A 17,321-nucleotide genomic window follows, 5' to 3' on the forward strand; every position below is an offset into this window, starting at 1 on the left:
TTACAAGAAGACAAACGAAAATAAAAAGATTCATCCCTTTGTATCTCAGTTATCTATACTGACTGGTCTGTGTACATTCGAGGCTGGAAACTGGGTTGAATTTTTCTAGTCGTGTCAGGCATGATTTATATCCCCTTCCAATAAGCAGCATTCCTCCTTTGCACGTCTGCAAAAATCTCACGCAGGGGTTGGTGTGAAGAAGGGGGCTTGATTCAAGAAAAGGACTAAAATACTCAGAAAAGGTCTTGCAACTGCAATTTTATTCTCTTTTGTGAAAATAAACAACTGGGAGTTTAAATTGCTCCAAAAAACCCCATAAAAATGAAAAGAAATACACACAGAAGAAGCATGTGAGGTGATGGGGGAGGGAGGAGGGTCTTCAGAGCTTTGGCAGATTGCGCTAGCACGGACCTGGGTGACAGGAGCCAGACCTCGGAGCCAGGTCCTGTCTGCCACTCTGGGGCTGTGAGGGGACATCTCGACTGGTAAGGGGGTGGTACACAGGCTTCTTCACTGAGGAAGTGGCAGGCACCTTGAATCCCTTTAAATGCGGGGAAGAACCACTGCAGAGGACCTGTTCCCCCACCAAAAGCTGGAGACTGGGGCATTAGGGCCACTGAGGGAAAAGGGATGCTGGCGGAGACAAACGAGGCCGAGGTGTCTTCTCACATGGTGACAGCCTTACACTGGGCAGAGGACGAAGGTGAAGGCAAGAACCCACGGAGCTGAGCAAGGGAGAAAAATGTGGGCCAGGTAAAAGGGAATGTCCAGGAATGGGATGTAGATGAAGAGGCTGCGGGCTAGAAATGGCAGCAACGGCCAACATGCAGGCTGGGTGGGGGAAGCCGGGACGCGGGGGGTGATGGGAAGAGGCAGGAGGGCAGAGAGTCCAGGAGGTAGAGACAGAGGTGCCTTCTGCCCAGGTCCATCCACCGCTGCACATACAGGAAGAATAACACACTACTTTTCAGTTCTTGTTTTTTAAAGATTTTTGTTTTGTTTTGTTTTGTTTTTTAAAAAAGCCTTAAGATCAGCTACTGGTTACATCTACAAAATGTAAAGCGCTGCTGTTACCAGTCACTTTACAGAACAGTCCAGAGTGGTCAAATATTGACCAATAAAGTTTCCTTTTTTTTTTCTTCTTCTTCTTCTGCATCATTACTACTCGATGAGTCACATGACAGCCTGCATAGGTCAGTGGGCAGCTTAGTGGGCAGACTTGGTGACCAAGGAAAGAGGTTGGGCCTGGAGCACGGGGAGGGCCTGGTGGGCATGGAGCGTGGCTGGGAAGGAAGGGGGGGACGTCAGCAGAGCTGTGGGCACGGACCCAAGGGGGAGGGGCCGGGACAGGATGGGGGGCTGGCTGCACATCTGGCCAGAGGAGGTGGCGGCAGCCTTCGCTGACAGGAAGGTAGCCGAGTGGAGAGCCAGCTGGGCCCGGGTCTCTGGCTTGGTGGTGAGGGAGAGGGGCTGGGCTTGCTCTGAGTGGGTGGCGGCCGGGGCAGCCGGGGAGGCCAAGGCCGTGGAGGGTGTGGCCGGCGAGTCCAGCATGCTGCCATGGGAGGAGGCAGGACTGTCACAGGGCTTCTCAGGGGGCAGGTACTGGACACATGGCTTCTTGCTTTTGGAGGCCAGAGCACCTAGGGGAAATAAAAAAACCACACGAAAGAGTTAGCAGCTAGGAGCGCGGTGGGAGGCGGAGGTTGCCGAGGAAGCCCAGCTGTACACATCACCTCCGGAAACAAGAACGCGTACCGGGAGGGAAGTGAGAACCTGAAATGATGGCTATGGCTTTCAAGACACCTAGAGCACAGACAAGGGGCAATGCCCAAATGCCAAAGACTCATTCAGAGCCTGCCTGGAAGGAAAATAGCTCAGCCTATCACATCTTCATCTTCCTGCTGAAATCTCATCATTCTGGGGATGGATCTCCACTCAATTTGCTTTAAGATCTTTGGTTTATGGTGCTGTCAGAGATAGTACAGCACCTGCTAAGCAACGTGGTATACAGTGGATTTTGCATCATATACATAGTTAACTTACATGTACTCCTATGGAGATGAATACGCAAATTATGCAGATGTTAGAAAGGTAGGAAAGGAGATGAAAAGAAAAGCAAGGTGATAAAAAGCACTTTAGGGGACTTCCCTGGCAGTCCAGGGTTCAGGACTTGGCGCTTTCACTGCTGTGGCCCTGGGTTTGATCCCTGGTCAGGGAACTAAGATCCCACAAGCTGGGTGGTGCAGCTCCCCCCCGCACCCCCCCCCCAAAAAAAAGCACTATAGATGGAACTAAACAAGTTCTGCACTTGTCCTGGAGTGAGCATGAGATGGGAGGCTTGACTGAAATACTGGTCACAGTGTGAGCATCTCTCTGCTGGGTGGGATTCTGCTGTAAAAAGATACAGTATATATTTGTGGCACAAAGGGGCACCCCCCAATCCAAGTGAACAATTATTTCTGTTATTCGACCAAACAAACATTGGAAGAAAACCTGATTCTATTGGATTCACTGATAGGTGATATGTCCATCCCTAATGGGCTGCCTTCCTAAGGGAATTTCAAGGATCATTTCAGTGACATTCAGTTTTTACCTTATGCATTGATTTTAGAACCTAACCCTCAAATAAGACACAACTCAACTGAATTGAAAAGAGCCTTCCAAGTGACAAAGTGCTGGACCGTTTAACAAGCAGAGTGACTGGAAAAATCCCTTCGCTTCTTTGAGCCTCTTAACAGATCATCTCCAAAAAGGGGATAATAATAACACCCCCACCCCCCGAGTGTACATAAGGCTGAGGCCTTGAAAATGGCAGCTATCATCATACGGCATTGTCACCGTGTCCATCAGAGTCCCGGGTACAAAGTACCGGCGGGTGTAGCTGGGATAGGGAAAAAGAAGTAAAGATGCAGGGCCCTCCTGTAGACTCACCGTCTGCCTCCTGGACTTGCTGCTGGGACTGGGTCTGGGACAGCTGCTTTTCTCGCTTCCTCTTTTTTTTCTTACCCTGAAAGATATAGCCAAAGGAAGAGGTAACCAGGGACAGAATAACCGGCTTTTCTGGGGGACTCCCAGCTATGAAGCCGGGAGACAGGATACTTCCTGCACTGGGCACCCAGATCACACTCCCCTCAGCAGCCTCACAAGGTGGCACAGTGAGCCTTCCTGGAACACTGCTTCCCTCCCCCACTGGATCCCTTCCCTCCAGCTCCGGTGTCCTGGCTTTCTCGGAAGGCCTCATTCTTTTCCTGCCCTTCAGGCTGATTTTTCCATTTCTCTCCCTAGAACAGTGTAAGGTTCCTGATCTTTTCTGAGGGGTCCCAGGTCTCACTGAAAATCTAATGCAGCTGGGAATTCCCCAGCTGTCCAGTGGTTAGGACTCTGTGCTTTCACTGCCGAGGGCGTGGGTTCAAATGGGGAAAAAAACCCAAATAAACCCCCAAAAACTAACGTAGCTATGCAGCCTTTTGGCACAAAAAAAGCAAGTAACAACATACATACAAAAACCTTCCCAGTTTCAGGGAGTCATCAGAAGTGCAGGCAGCGGCTTACGCATTGGTCTCTGAGCCCCAGGTTGGGAACCCTTGGCTAGAGACACTGACCACAGAGCTAGCACACAGCTCACACTGCACCCTGAATTATGGAATTAAAGGCTGAGTCCACTTCCAATGGGACAGGCACAAATTTGATTCTGTCCCCAGGATACCAAACCATGGCCTTGTTGCCCTCCTGAGAACTAAAACGTCTTCCTTATTTCTAGAGAAATACAGACTTCTCCCTGGCCTCCCTGGAAGCTGACTCTGTTGACAGGGTCCTCTATCAATGGAGTCAGCTTCCTTTGCCCCTCTTCCTCTTGCAGAGGCTGCTCCTGGTGTCTGATGGGCACGTACGTAGTTGTCTCGGGCTGACCAGGTCGGGTAGAGCTGTGAGTGAAGCTGCCGCTCCTTCCGGGCCAGTTCGTAGTACTTGGCCTGCTCTTCTCGGGACAGGTTGTGCCACTGCGGGAGAGAGGACCAGCGATGACAGAGCGGTGAGCGTGGGGGACGCTGAGCCACACAGCCTGGAGCACAAGGGCAGGCCTTACCTTTCTCCCCAGGATCTGGTTAATGGCTGCACTTTCCTTCAGGGTGCACTCGGCCACCACCTTGGCCCTCATCTCCTTCATATATAACATGAAGGCATTAAGAGGCTTCTTCACGTGGGGTTTCTTTTCTTCCTCTTTTTTCACTGTGACGGGTGATTTCCTGGGAAGTCATAAGGCTGTAGGTTAGCTGGTATCAGCTGTCATCTCTCTAGGAGGCTAAGGGCTGTCTGCCTCTGGGGAGGGGAGATGCTGTTGCTTGGACGATAATGTAAGTTGCCCGGGGTTGCTTTCAGAGCCTGAGCACCTAGCTCCTAGCCTCTGACAGACCTCTGGCCATATTCCAGGAAAGGACAACTTCCTGACAATGGAACAGAGGGTGGTGGTGAGAGCTGGGATGCACTGGCCACAGGTGAGAAAGAGGAGGGGGCAGGGCACTTTAGGCAGAAACGGAGAGAGGAGGTCTCCTCGGCTATGAGGCACCGACTTTGGCTTTCCTGCTGTCTTTATGGCACAGTGGACAAAGCACAGGCCTTGGTGCTGGGTGCTCTGCCACCGGTCAGCCATGTGACCTTGAGAATATTCTCCTTTCTGGGGCCTTACCATTTTCGAGTGTATGGGGGGCGGGGTGGGAGGGGGAGAAGGAAGCTAAAAGCTCTCTCAGGTTCTCTTTCAGCCTCGAAGTCCTGGTTGTAAAACTTTCCTTAATGTGAGAAGAGATGCACGGTGTCTCTGAGAGGATGGGAACTCCAGGGGTCAAAGGGAACAGTTCCCAAGGGAGAGGGTGTAGTTGAGGAAGCTGCCGGGCTGCTCAGAGACTGGCCACCCCCCATCAGGCTGCCTGTTACTCACGCGATCACGGCCGGGCTCAGGCTGGGGGGCGCCGGTTCCTGCTTGACGATGGGGGAGACGATAGCGGGGTGGGGGATCCCTGAGGTGGGCAGACCAGGATGGGCCGGAGCCACCATGTGAGGGGAGAACCGACTGGAAACCAGGCTATGTACCAGATGGAAACAAAGACAACAGAGGGATTCAGGCAGAATGCTTGTCACCCACAGAGGATGTGGCGGGCCCCCAGTCTTGATGGCGGAGGCGTGTAAACACCTCTGCTGTGGCAGTGTTGGAGCAACGGAAGGCCATGCGCTGACCTCGACAGAACCGGTTTGGGAAACACCCAACAAACCTCCCTTCCCCCACAAGCGTGCAGGTTTCCTATATCTGGTGCTGAAAGCAGGTAGGATGAAAAACACAAAAGAAGATGCAGCGGGTCTGAGGCCAGAGTACACAGGGGGGAAAGAAGGGCTTAGGCTGTGGGTTGCACTTCTTTTGTCACTGGCGGTACCACTGTCAGGTAGATCGGCTACTGAGACAGAAATCCCCTTTCGCTGTTCCCCTCTCCTGACATCATTGCAGGAACAATTAATCTCCCAGCTTCAGAGTGATGTACTCAAAATGCTTCAGTGCCACAAAGCCCAGCCCAGCCCGTGAGGGGACGTGCAGGAGGGTTGAGTGTGAGGGCTTTGAAATGCTTCTCTTAGAGAGATGGGGCAAGAGTGGGCTGAGCCTATGGTCTCCATCCCCACCTTATCAGAGAGGCGGGAGGAAAGGGGAGCGCCTGCCTCCTCGCTTACTGCCAAGAGAAAGCTGTGTAATGGTCAGAAATGGCAGGGACGCTGGTAGACAACCATTCCCTGCACTGCCACTTCCTGCTCACAGCTCCAGTCCCAGGACTCACCTGGACATTGAGGCATTCATGGCGAGCGCAGGGTAGGGGTGCCGGAAGCCGCCGGGAGGAAGGGAGTACATGGGCTGTCCTTGCCTATAAGGGCCAGGAGCAAGGAAATCTGGTCAGCAAATTGGCTAAAATGGGAATGTTCAGGACAGGGAAGGAGAGGCGGTTGGGAAGAAAGGATGATAAGTAAAGGCAGGAAGTAGGAAGGAAGAGTTGGGGGGACACTGCCCTGGGGAGAGCAGGGAGGTCTGAGTCCTGGGCTTTGGTGAGAGGGCTCCACGTGGGGGAGGTGGGGGGGACGTCTGTATACAGACCACCAGGACCGGCTGGAGGTACAGAAGTTAGAACTCAGCATAAGGAAGGAGGGAGGGTAAGAAAGGCTGTAAGTTTCCTTACTGTGGGACGAGCCAGCCGAGGGGATGGGGGATTTGCCCGACAGCTCCGGGAGACAGTGGGTAATACGGAGACAGCTCAGATGGGTGAGGGGGCCGGGGGATTCCTGCTTCCAAAGAGAGATGTGTCAGACAATTCCTTGGCCCTACATTAACACCTTAAAATAATATCAAACAGGAGGTTCCTTGCCCTATATTCCCAGGTGCCCTGGAGCTTGGAAGGCCCTTTCTTTTATTATCCCTGCCCTCTGTCACCAGTAACTTCCAGCTGCTCATACAGGAGTCGTCCAAGACACAGGCAGGAAAATTTGGACTGAGAGACCCAAGATATCCCCAGAGTCATCAGCTAGAAAAGCTGCCTCATTCATGGAAAGATAAACTTTGGATCTCTGTTCCACATTTGTCCTCCTTATTATCTGTAACTCGTAGTAGCTGTGATTTCTCAAGAGGAGCTCCAAAAATGCTTTGACCCATGGAAACGCTATGGGAATTTTATGAAGACTCTGGCTCCCTCTGGGATGGAGTTTGGGTGAGCAAGTTAAAAACAACAAGTCAACTCAGTCTACTGCTTTATAGCTATGCTTATGTCTGGCTAGACTGTTTACTTCCATATGTTCAGTTTGGGGCCTAGGTTTTGGTTTAAGGAGGCACAGCCTGCAGCCGGCTAGACTTCAAAGTGAATGAGAAAGGAGATTTTTTTTCCCCCTTCCAGGTCATTCCAATCTTAAAGTTTTAAGACATTCTAACGTAGAAGCGGCAGTGGCAGAGCAACACCAAATGCTTGCTGTGGAGCCAGGCCCTGTGCATCATCTCATTTAATCCCCTTTCATCCTCACAATGACCCAGTGATGCAGAAGGGACACGTAAGGCACTGATGAGCGAACTGAAAAGGCTAAACTTAGTGGGCAGGGTTAGAGACAACTGAGAGTTGGAGACATGGTTTGAACCCAGGTCTGTCCAATTCCAGGGCTGAAATACTCCCCGAGAAGAAAAGCCCGCCCCCACTGGAGCTGTGGTGCTGGTCCAGCCAGAGCAGGCCCTGACTCACCTGTCTTTGGATCGATCTCTGGGGAGAGGTGTGTGGGAGGGGAGCCAGGGGAGAAGTGGTCGTTGCTGTAGGTGATGAGGGGCGTCAACGGGTGCATGTGGTGCGGGTGTTGAACAACAGGAACTTTATTAGACTGAAAGACAGAGAGAAAAAGACTAGGGACAGTTGCCAAGGAGATGGAGAGTACGGGCAGACCTCAGAGCTACTGCAGGTTCCGTTTACTGCTTTATTTGCAGTAAAGCAAATCACACACACTTTTTGGTTTCCCGGTGCATAAATCTATTTTTTTTTTTTTAAAAGAATTTTTTTCTTTTTTTGGCTGTGCTGCACGGCATGTGGGATCTTAGTTCCCTGACCAGGGATGGAATCTGCACCCCCTACAGTGGAAGAGCAGAGTCTTAACCACTGGACCGGCAGGGAAGTCCCTCCCAGTGCATATAAAAGTTATGTTTACACTGTACTGTAGTCTGTTAAGTGTGCAATGGCATTATGTCTAAAAAAATATGCACATACCCTAATTAAAAATACTTTGTCAAAAGGTGCTATCATCTGAGCCTTCAGTGAGTTGTAATCTTTTTGCAATAGTGACATCAAAGATCAGTGATCACAGGTCAGCATAACAATTATAATAATAATGAATAAATTTGAAATATTGCGAGAATTACTGAAATGTGACCCAGAGACACAAAGTGAGCAAAGGCTGTTGGAAAAATGATGCCGACAGACTTGATGGATGCAAGATTGCTATAAACCTTCAATTCATAAAAAATGTAATATCTGCGAAGGACAGTAAAGTACAATAAAACAAGATATGCCTGTAAAACCTGTTGTTATGTACTTGGTTGAATAGATACCAGGTATTTTCCATGCAACATGCCATTCAGCCCTCGAAGGGTACTTGAGAGAAAGCAGCGGCCTATACAGCAGAGAAAGAACCAACAGAATTAGAGAAGGGATTACATCCACCCTCCTACGTACCCTCTTCAAAACAGCCCACCGTTACTCACTTCATGTGTACTGTGTGGTGCTAAATGCTACAGGCTGCTGAATTATGAACCGTGCTCTATGTAATCTCAGTGACTTTAGAACACACGCTTATCCTTTTCAGTTTTTTTTTTTTCTTCTTTTTGGCTGCATTGTGCAGCATGAGGGGTCTTAGTTCCCCGACCAGGGATCAAACCCATGACCCCGGCAACAGAAGCGCAGAGTCTTAACCACTGGACCGCCAGGGAAGTCCCTCAACATACGCTTTCCAAATGAACTTCCTAGAAAGGGTAGCTCATAGGTTCACATCTGAGACTGGTAACAGAGCAGTGAGGGAACTGTCACCATCAGACCTCATATAACCAGTTGTCATGTTCAGGGTTTACAGATACCACCAAGAGCACTTAAAACAGTTCTCCCTGGAGAGTCTCAAACACTCTGCTGACCTAATTATCACATTTCATTTACAATACCAGAGAGTGTAAGGAGTACATTTTACATGACTGTTAAGAAAGCAAAAACACTGGCATGTCACCAACACATCCTGCTTCAGAAACGTTAAAAAACGGAAAAACCTGTGTGTCCTGGAATTACTAAACTGAATTAATTTTTAATTGCCTTGACATAATCTGACTTAACAATAAAGATTTTTATTATAAAAATGGCTATCGTCCTTATTATAACCTAGCAAAAAAGCTATGATTATCTTCATTTGAGGAATGAGGAAACTGAGTGGGGAAAGATTAAGTGACTTAGCCTGAGCCACAGGGCCAGTAAGTGGTAGAACTGGATTCCTATCAGCCCTTTACGGCTCTAACAAACCAGGGTGTCTTCTCTTGCACTTCCTGGCACCTCAACAGCCTAATCAAAACATCTGTCAGAGAAAGGACCGACACACATTTTTTCGGATAATAAGGTAAATGAGTTACAAGTGGAGAAGAGATTTATTAAAAAAGAGATTCGTAAACAGGATGATGATTTGGTGGCATCTCACGGGCCAGATTTCCAAACTTCTGTCTTCCCAGTTGAATGTTTCGTTTCATAGGTTCCTGAGCCCTTCAGCCTTTCACTCAGTGCCCCTTGGGTGCTCATCATGCAAGCAACTATACGTACATCTCCTAGGCGCTCGTGTGCTGACAGTAATCTTGCTCCATTTTCAGTAGGCTAAGCAGAGATGAGAGGCAGAGTCCTGGAGCAAGGCCTAGAACCCAGGGGCCCAGCTCTCAGACTCACAGAAGTGAGACCAAGAATGCAGATGGTTCATAACCAAAACCACTAGGTGGCGCTGGCACACGGCTGGACCCTGCTGGTACCTCACCTTGAACAACTTCCTATCACCACCCTTAAGTGGGCTCATTTGACGTTGCACAGTAAATTCTAAAATTCTTTTCTTCTTACTGTTTTCACCTGTTCCCTCACTGGCTTTTGAAGAGCTCTCCACGTACATGAACATACCGCACAAATAAGAGTATAAAAAAATTATTTTAAGGTCAGATTTCTAGGATCCTGATGCAACTCAATGATGCACTGAGGTTTCCCGGAAACAGCTTTGTCTAAAGGGTGATTTTTAGTATCATAAAAGGAAAAGAATTATTACTAAAGTGACAGTAAATGATAAAAAGAATTACACAAAATGATTACAATTTTTAAAAAACACATAAATTCTATGATTTAAAAAAAAGGCTAGAGGCAGTTCCCTGGTGGTCCAGTGGTTAGGACTCGGTGCTTCACTACCATGGGCTGGGTTCAATCCCTGGTTGGGGAACTAAGATCTCATCCCACCAGCAGTGCAGCGCAGTGGAAGAAAAAACAAACAAAAAGACTAGAAGCACACCAAAACATAAACAGTAAGTATATTTGAGTGGTGGGACTACAGGTGGTTTTGTTTTTCTTATTTCCCTTTCTGTATTTTCCAATTTAATTATTACCTACTTAAAACTATACTTACGATGAACACAAATTTCCTAAGAAAGAAATACAAACTATATTATAAAACATTTAGAAAACACAATCACACACACACACACACAAAAACCCCAAAAAACTCCAGAATCACACTAGCCTAACCCAGTCACTATTATCATTTTGGCATATCTCCATTCATTTAGACTTCTTGTACATCTGTTTTTCATTTATATCATTTATAGCTATCTTTTTTTAAATGTAAAATTTCAGCTTTATTGAGGTATAACTGACAAATAAGATTGTTATATATTTAATGTGTACTATGTGATGATTGGATATATGTACATAGAGCCATCTTAAAATACTTAATAGTATTACGAATCCTGACTGGCCATGTGCTCTTGAGTTTGGCTTCATCAGAAACTGACAAACAGGACTAAAGGTCTGGAAGGCTCAGGTTCAAGATGGTGGAGTAGAAGGACATGTGCTCACTCCCTCTTGCAAGAGCACCGGAATCACAAATAACTGCTGAACAATCATCGACAGGAAGACACTGGAACTCACCAAAAAAGATACCCCACATCCAAAGACAAAGGAGAAGCCGCAATGAGACGGTAGGAGGGGCGCAATCACAATAAAATCAAATCCCATAACCGCTGGGTGGGTGACTCACAAACTGGAGAACACTTATACCACGGAAGTCCACTCACTGGAGTGAAGGTTCTCAGCCCCACGTCAGGCTTCCCAACCTGGGGGTCTGGCAACGGGAGGAGGAATTCCTAGAGAATCAGACTTTGAAGGCTAGCGGGATTTGATTGCAGGACTTGGACAGGACTGGGGGAAACAGAGACTCCACTCTTGGAGGGGACACACAAAGTACTGTGTGCACTGGAACCCGGGGAAGAAGCAGTGACCCCACAGGAGACTGAACCAGACCTACCTGCTAGTGTTGGAGGGTGTCCTGCAGAGGTGGGGGATGGCTGTGGCTCACCGTGGGGACAAGGACACTGGCAGCAGAAGTTCTGGGAAGTACTCCTTCACATAAGCCCTCCTGGAGTCTGCCATTAGCCTCAACAAAGAGCCTGTAGGCTCCAGTGCTGGGTCGCCTCAGGTCAAACAACCAACAGGGAGGGAACTCAGCCCCACCCATCAGCAGACAAGCAGATTAAAGTTTCACTGAGCTCTGCCCACCAGAGCAACACCCAGCTCTACCCACCACCAGTCCCTCCCATCAGGAAACATGTACAGCCCTCTTCCATAGCCTCATCCACCAGAGGGCAGACAGCAGAAGCAAGAAGAACTACAATCCTGCAGCCTGTGGAAGAAAAACCACATTCACAGAAAGACAGACAAGATGAAAAGGCAGAGGGCTATGTATCAGATGAAGGAACAAGATAAAACCCCAGAAAAACAACTAAATGAAGTGGAGATAGGCAACCTTCCAGAAAAAGAATTCAGAATAATGATAGTGAAGATGATCCAGGACCTCAGAAAAAGAATGGAGGCAAAGACAGAGAAGATGCAAGAAATGTTTAACAAAGACCTAGAAGAATTAAAGAACAAACAAACAGAGATGAACAATATAATAAATGAAGTGAAAAATACACTAGAAGGAATCAATAGCAGAAAACTGAGGCCGAAGAACGGATAAGTGACCCGGAAGACAGAATGGTGGAATTCACTGCCACAGAACAGAATAAAGAAAAAAGTATGAAAAGAAATGAAAACAGCCTAAGAGACCTCTGGGACAACACTAAACGCAACAACATTTGCATTATAGGGGTCCCAGAAGGAGAAGAGAGAAAGGACCCGAGAAAATATTTGAAGAGATTATAGTTGAAAACTTCCCTAACATGGGAAAGGAAATAGCTACCCAAGTCCAGGAAGCGCAGAGAATCCCATACAGGATAAACCCAAGGAGAAACACGCTGAGACACATAGTAATCAAATAGGCAAAAATTAAGGACAAAGAAAAATTATTGAAAGCAGCAAGGGAAAAATGACAAATAACATACAAGGGAACTCCCATAAGGTTAACAGCTGATTTCTCAGCAGAAATTCTACAGGCCAGAAGGGAGTGGCATGATATACTTAAAGTGATGAGAGGGAAGAATCTACAACCAAGATTACTCTACCCGGCAAGGATCTCATTCAGATTTGATGGAGAAATCAAAAGCTTTACAGACAAGCAAAAGCTAAGAGAATTCAGCACCACCAAACTAGCTCTACAACAAATGCTAAAGGAACTTCTCTAAGTGGGAAACACAAGAGAAGAAAAGGACCTACGAAAACAAACCCCAAACAATTAAGAAAATGGTAACAGGAACACACATATGGATAATTACCTTAAATGTGAATGGATTAAATGTTCCAACCAAAAGACACAGGCTGGCTGAATGGATACTAAAACAAGACCCATATATAAGCTGTCTACAAGAAACCCACTTCAGACCTAGGGACACATACAGACTGAAAGTGAGGGGATGGAAAAAGATATCCCAAGCGAATGGAAATCAAAAGAAAGCTGGAGTAGCAATACTCATAGCAGATAAAATAGACTTTAAAATAATGTGACAAGAGACAAGGAAGGACACTACATAATGATCAAGGGATCAATCCAAGAAGAAGATATAACAATTATAAATATATATGCACCCAACATAGGAGCACCTCAATACATAAGGCAACTGCTAACAGCTCTAAAAGAGGAAATCGACAGAAACACAATAACATTGGGGCACTTTAACACCTCACTTACACCAGTGGACAGATCATCCAAACAGAAAATTAATAAGGAAACAGAAGCTTTAAATGACACAATAGACCAGATAGATTTAATTGATATTTATAGGACATTCCATCCCCAAACAGCAGATTACACTTTCTTCTCAAGTGCGCACGGAACATTCTCCAGGATAGATCACATCTTGGGTCACAAATCAAGCCTCAGTAAATTTAAGAAAACTGAAATCATATCAAGCATCTTTTATGACCACAATGCTATGAGATCAGAAATCAATTATAGGGAAAAAAATGTAAAAAACACCAACACATGGAAGCTAAACATATGTTACTAAATAACCAAGAGATCACTGAAGAAATCAAAGAGGAACTCAAAAAATACCTAGAGACAAATGCCAATGAAAACACGACGATCCAAAACCTATGGGATGCAGCAAAAGCAGTTCTAAGAGGGAAGTTTATAGCAATACAAGCCTACTCAAGAAACAAGAAAAAAAAAAAAAAAAAAAAGAAACAAGAAAAACCTCAAATAAACAATCTAACCTTACACCTACAGGAACTAGAGAAAGAAGAACAGACAAAACCCAAAGTTAGCAGAAGGAAAGAGATCATAAAGATCAGAGGAGAAATAAATGAAATACAAACAAAGAAAACAATAGCAAAGATCAATAAAACTAAAAGCTGGTTCTTCAAGAAGATAAACAAGACTGATAAACCATTAACCAGACTCATCAAGAAAAAGAGGGAGAGGACTCAAATCAATAAATTAGAAATGAAAAAAGAGAAGTTACAGACACCGCAGAAATACAAAGCATCATAAGACACTACTACAAGCAACTCTATGCCAATAAAATGGACAACCTGGAAGAAATGGACCAATTCTTAGAAAGGTATAACCTTCCAAGACTGAACCAGGAAGAAATAGAAAATATGAACAGACCAATCACAAGTAATGAAATTGAAACTGTGATTAAAAATCTTCCAGCAAACAAAAGTCCAGGACCAGATGGCTTTACAGGTGAATTCTATCAAACATTTAGAGAAGAGCTAACACCCCTCTTTCTCAAACTCTTCTAAAAAACTGCAGAGGAAGGAACACTCCCAAACTCACTCTATGAGGCCACCATCACCCTGATACCAAAACCAGACAAAGATACTATAAAAAAAGAAAATTACAGACCAATATCACTGTTGAATATAGATGCAAAAATCCTCAACAAAATACTAGCAAACAGAATCCAACAACACATTAAAAGGATCATACACCACGATCAAGTGGGATTTATCCCAGGGACACAAGGATTCTTCAATATACGTAAATCAATCAATGTGATACAGCATATTAACAAATTGAAGAATAAATCTATATGGTCATCTCAATAGATGCAGAAAAAGCTTTTGACAAAATTCAACACCCATTTATGATAAAAAACTCTCCAGAAAGTGGGCACAGAGGGAACCTACCTCACCATAATAAAGGCCATATATGACAAACCTACAGCAAACATCATTCTCACTGGTGAAAAACTGAAAGCATTTCCTCTAAGATCACGAACAAGAAAAGAATGTCCAGTCTTACCACTATTATTCAACATAGTTTTGGAAGTCCTAGCCATGGCAATCAGAGAAGAAAAAGAAATAAAAGGAATACAAATTGGAAAAGAAGGAGTAAAACTGTCACTGTTTGCAGATGACATGATACTACACGTACAGAATCCTGAAGATACCACCAGAAAACTACTAGAGCTAATCAATGAATTTGGTAAAGTTGCAGGATACAAAATGAATGCACAGAAATCTCTTGCATTCCTGTACACTAATGATGAAAAATCTGAAAGAGAAATTAAAGAAACACTCCCATTCACCACTGCAACAAAAAGAATAAAATACCTAGGAATAAACCTACCTAGGGAGACAAAAGACCTGTATGCAGAAAACCATGAGACACTGATGAAAAAAATTAAAGATGATACAAACAGATGGAGAGATGTACCATGTTCTTGGATTGGAAGAATCAATATTGTGAAAATGACTATACTACCCAAAGCAATCTACAGATTCAATGCAATCCCTATCAAATTACCAATGGCATTTTTTACAGAACTAGAACAAAAAAATCTTAAAATTTGTATGGTGGCACAAAAGACCCTGAATAGCCAAAGCAGTCTTGAGGGAAAAAAATGGAGCTGGAGGAATCAGACTCCCTGACTTCAGACTACACTACAAAGCTATAGTAATCAAGACAATATGGTACTGGCACAAGAACAGAAATATAGATCAATGGAACAGGATAGAAAGCCCAGAGATAAACCCACACACCTATGGTCAACTAATCTATGACAAAGGAGGCAAGAATACACAAAGGAGAAAAGAGAGTCTCTTCAATAAGTGGTGCTGGGAAAACTAGACAGCTACAGGTAAAAGAATGAAATTAGAACACTCTCTAACACCATACACAAAAAGAAACTCAAAACGGATTAGAGACCTAAATGTAAGACCTGACACTATAAAACTCTTAGAGGAAAACATAGGAAGAACACTCTACGACATATATCACAGCAAGATCTTTTTCGATCCACCTCCTAGAGTAATGGAAATAAAAACAAAGACAAACAAATGGGACCTAATGAAACTTAAAAGCTTTTGCAAAGCAAACTACAAACAAGACGAAAAGACAACCTTCAGAATGGGAGAACATATTTGCAAATGAATCAATGGACAAAGGATTAATCTCCAAAATATATGAACAGCTCACACAGCTCAATATTAAAAAAACAAACAACCCAATCCAAAAATGGGCAAAAGACCCAAATAGATATTTCTGCAAAGAAGACATAGGGATGGCTAAGAAGCACATGAAAAGCTGCTCAAGATCACTAATTATTAGAGAAATGCAAATCAAAACTACAGTGAGGTATCACCTCACACCAGTTAGAATGGGCATCATCAGAAAATCTACAAACGATAAATGCTGGAGAGGGTGTGGAGAAAAGGGAACCCTCTTGCACTATTGGTGGGAATGTAAATTGATACAACCACTATGGAGAACAGTATAGGTTCCTTAAAAAACTAAAAATAGAATTACCATATGATCCAGCAATCCCACTACTGGGCATATACCCAGAGAAAACCATAATTCAAAAAGACACATGCACCCCAATGTTCATTACAGCACTATTTACAAGAGCCAGGTCATGGAAGCAAGCTCTATGGCCACTGACAGACGAATGGATAAAGAAGATGTGGTACATATATAAAATGGAATATTATTCAGCCATAAAAAGGAATGAAATTGGGTCATTTGTAGAGACGTGGATGGACCTAGTGACTGTCATACAGAGTGATGTAAGTCAGAAATAGAAAAACAAATATCGTATATTAATGCATATATGTGGAACCTAGAAATATGGTACAGATGAACTGGTTTGCAGGGCAGAAATTGAGACACAGATGTAGAGAACAAATGTATGGACACCAACGGGGGAAAGCGGCAGTGGGTGGTGGTGGTGGTGTGATGAATTGGGAGATTGGGATTGACATGTATACACTGATGTGTATAAAATGGATAACTAATAAGAACCTGCTGTATAAAAAAATAAAATAAAATTCAAAAATTCAAAAAAAAAAAAGAAAAAATAAGGGAAGGGGTGTTGGGAAGATAGATGAAATAAACACAGCAAAATACTGACAGTTGTTAAGGCTAGGAGATGGGTACATGGGATTTCTTTGTACTGTCTGGTTTTGTATATGGTTGGACAATTTTGCAATAAAATTTTTAGAAAGAAAAAAACAAAGAAACTGGCAAACAGCACCGAATGGGTGGAGAGTTAAGTACAAAGCAGAAATATGTGAGTTATATTTAAAATGCAGGCCTCCTCACTTTAACACTCCGTGAGTTATTAGTATTGGTTCCCATTAGGGGGCGTCATTTTGCAAAAAATGGACTGGAAGGTGGTGGGTTCTCAGAAAGAAAAAGGAAGGTAGACTTTTCCTTGGTCAGCCTGGGAAGATGAGGCCTCTGGGACTGATTAGCAAAAATCACTCCCTTTAGGGCTGACTCAGGCAAAGCTCTCCTAGGAGGCTACCCTCCCAAGAAAAGTTCCCACTCTTTTTGCTCCTTCCCTGTCCCCAGGGGCAGGATGTCCACAGCATAAGCCCAGGCCAAGGGCAGGAATGTTGAGGACCAACACACACCTCTCTGTGGACAGCTTGCTCTGCAGTGCAAAGAGCACGCCCAACCCAGAGTACAGGTGTTCCCTGGGCAAGGTAGCCAAGTCCAGTTTTATCCAAAGAAGAGCATCTCAGAGCCACCTTGGACCTGAATCCTTCCAGCCCATCACGCAGACCCACCCCTTTCCCAGCTCAAGTGTTTCTTGTCTGTTTTGGTCTGTTTCTAGGGTTGGTCCAAGCCAAAGTTCTCCCTGAAACTCCTGGTCC

At 45.0% G+C, this 17,321-nt stretch overlaps 1 protein-coding gene across 3 annotated transcripts in view; it reads right to left on the bottom strand.

Annotated features, from left to right (window-relative positions):
• Positions 1–232: 232 nt before the first annotated feature.
• The window catches only part of TCF7L1 (transcription factor 7 like 1), a 159,071-nt gene continuing 141,982 nt past the window's right edge, over positions 233–17,321 (bottom strand). For 2 of the 3 annotated variants that reach the window (XM_022555994.3, XM_022555995.3), the window contains 8 exons: positions 7,254–7,386; positions 6,210–6,312; positions 5,817–5,900; positions 4,934–5,077; positions 4,085–4,244; positions 3,891–3,998; positions 2,932–3,007; positions 233–1,640 (listed from right to left, as the gene is read on the bottom strand). In XM_022555994.3, coding sequence (XP_022411702.1) covers positions 1,207–1,640; positions 2,932–3,007; positions 3,891–3,998; positions 4,085–4,244; positions 4,934–5,077; positions 5,817–5,900; positions 6,210–6,312; positions 7,254–7,386 — 1,242 coding nt within the window. In that variant the 3' untranslated portion in view covers positions 233–1,206. Of the gene's footprint in view, positions 1,641–2,931; positions 3,008–3,890; positions 3,999–4,084; positions 4,245–4,933; positions 5,078–5,816; positions 5,901–6,209; positions 6,313–7,253; positions 7,387–8,107; positions 8,170–17,321 lie in introns of all 3 variants that reach the window. The other variant, XM_089922879.1, reaches the window with a different exon arrangement.

This window comes from Delphinapterus leucas, chromosome 13, assembly GCF_059928025.1.
Source record: "Delphinapterus leucas isolate spDelLeu-1000000601 "Yukka" chromosome 13, BTC_Dleu_Yukka2, whole genome shotgun sequence".
Classification (NCBI taxonomy): domain Eukaryota; kingdom Metazoa; phylum Chordata; class Mammalia; order Artiodactyla; family Monodontidae; genus Delphinapterus; species Delphinapterus leucas.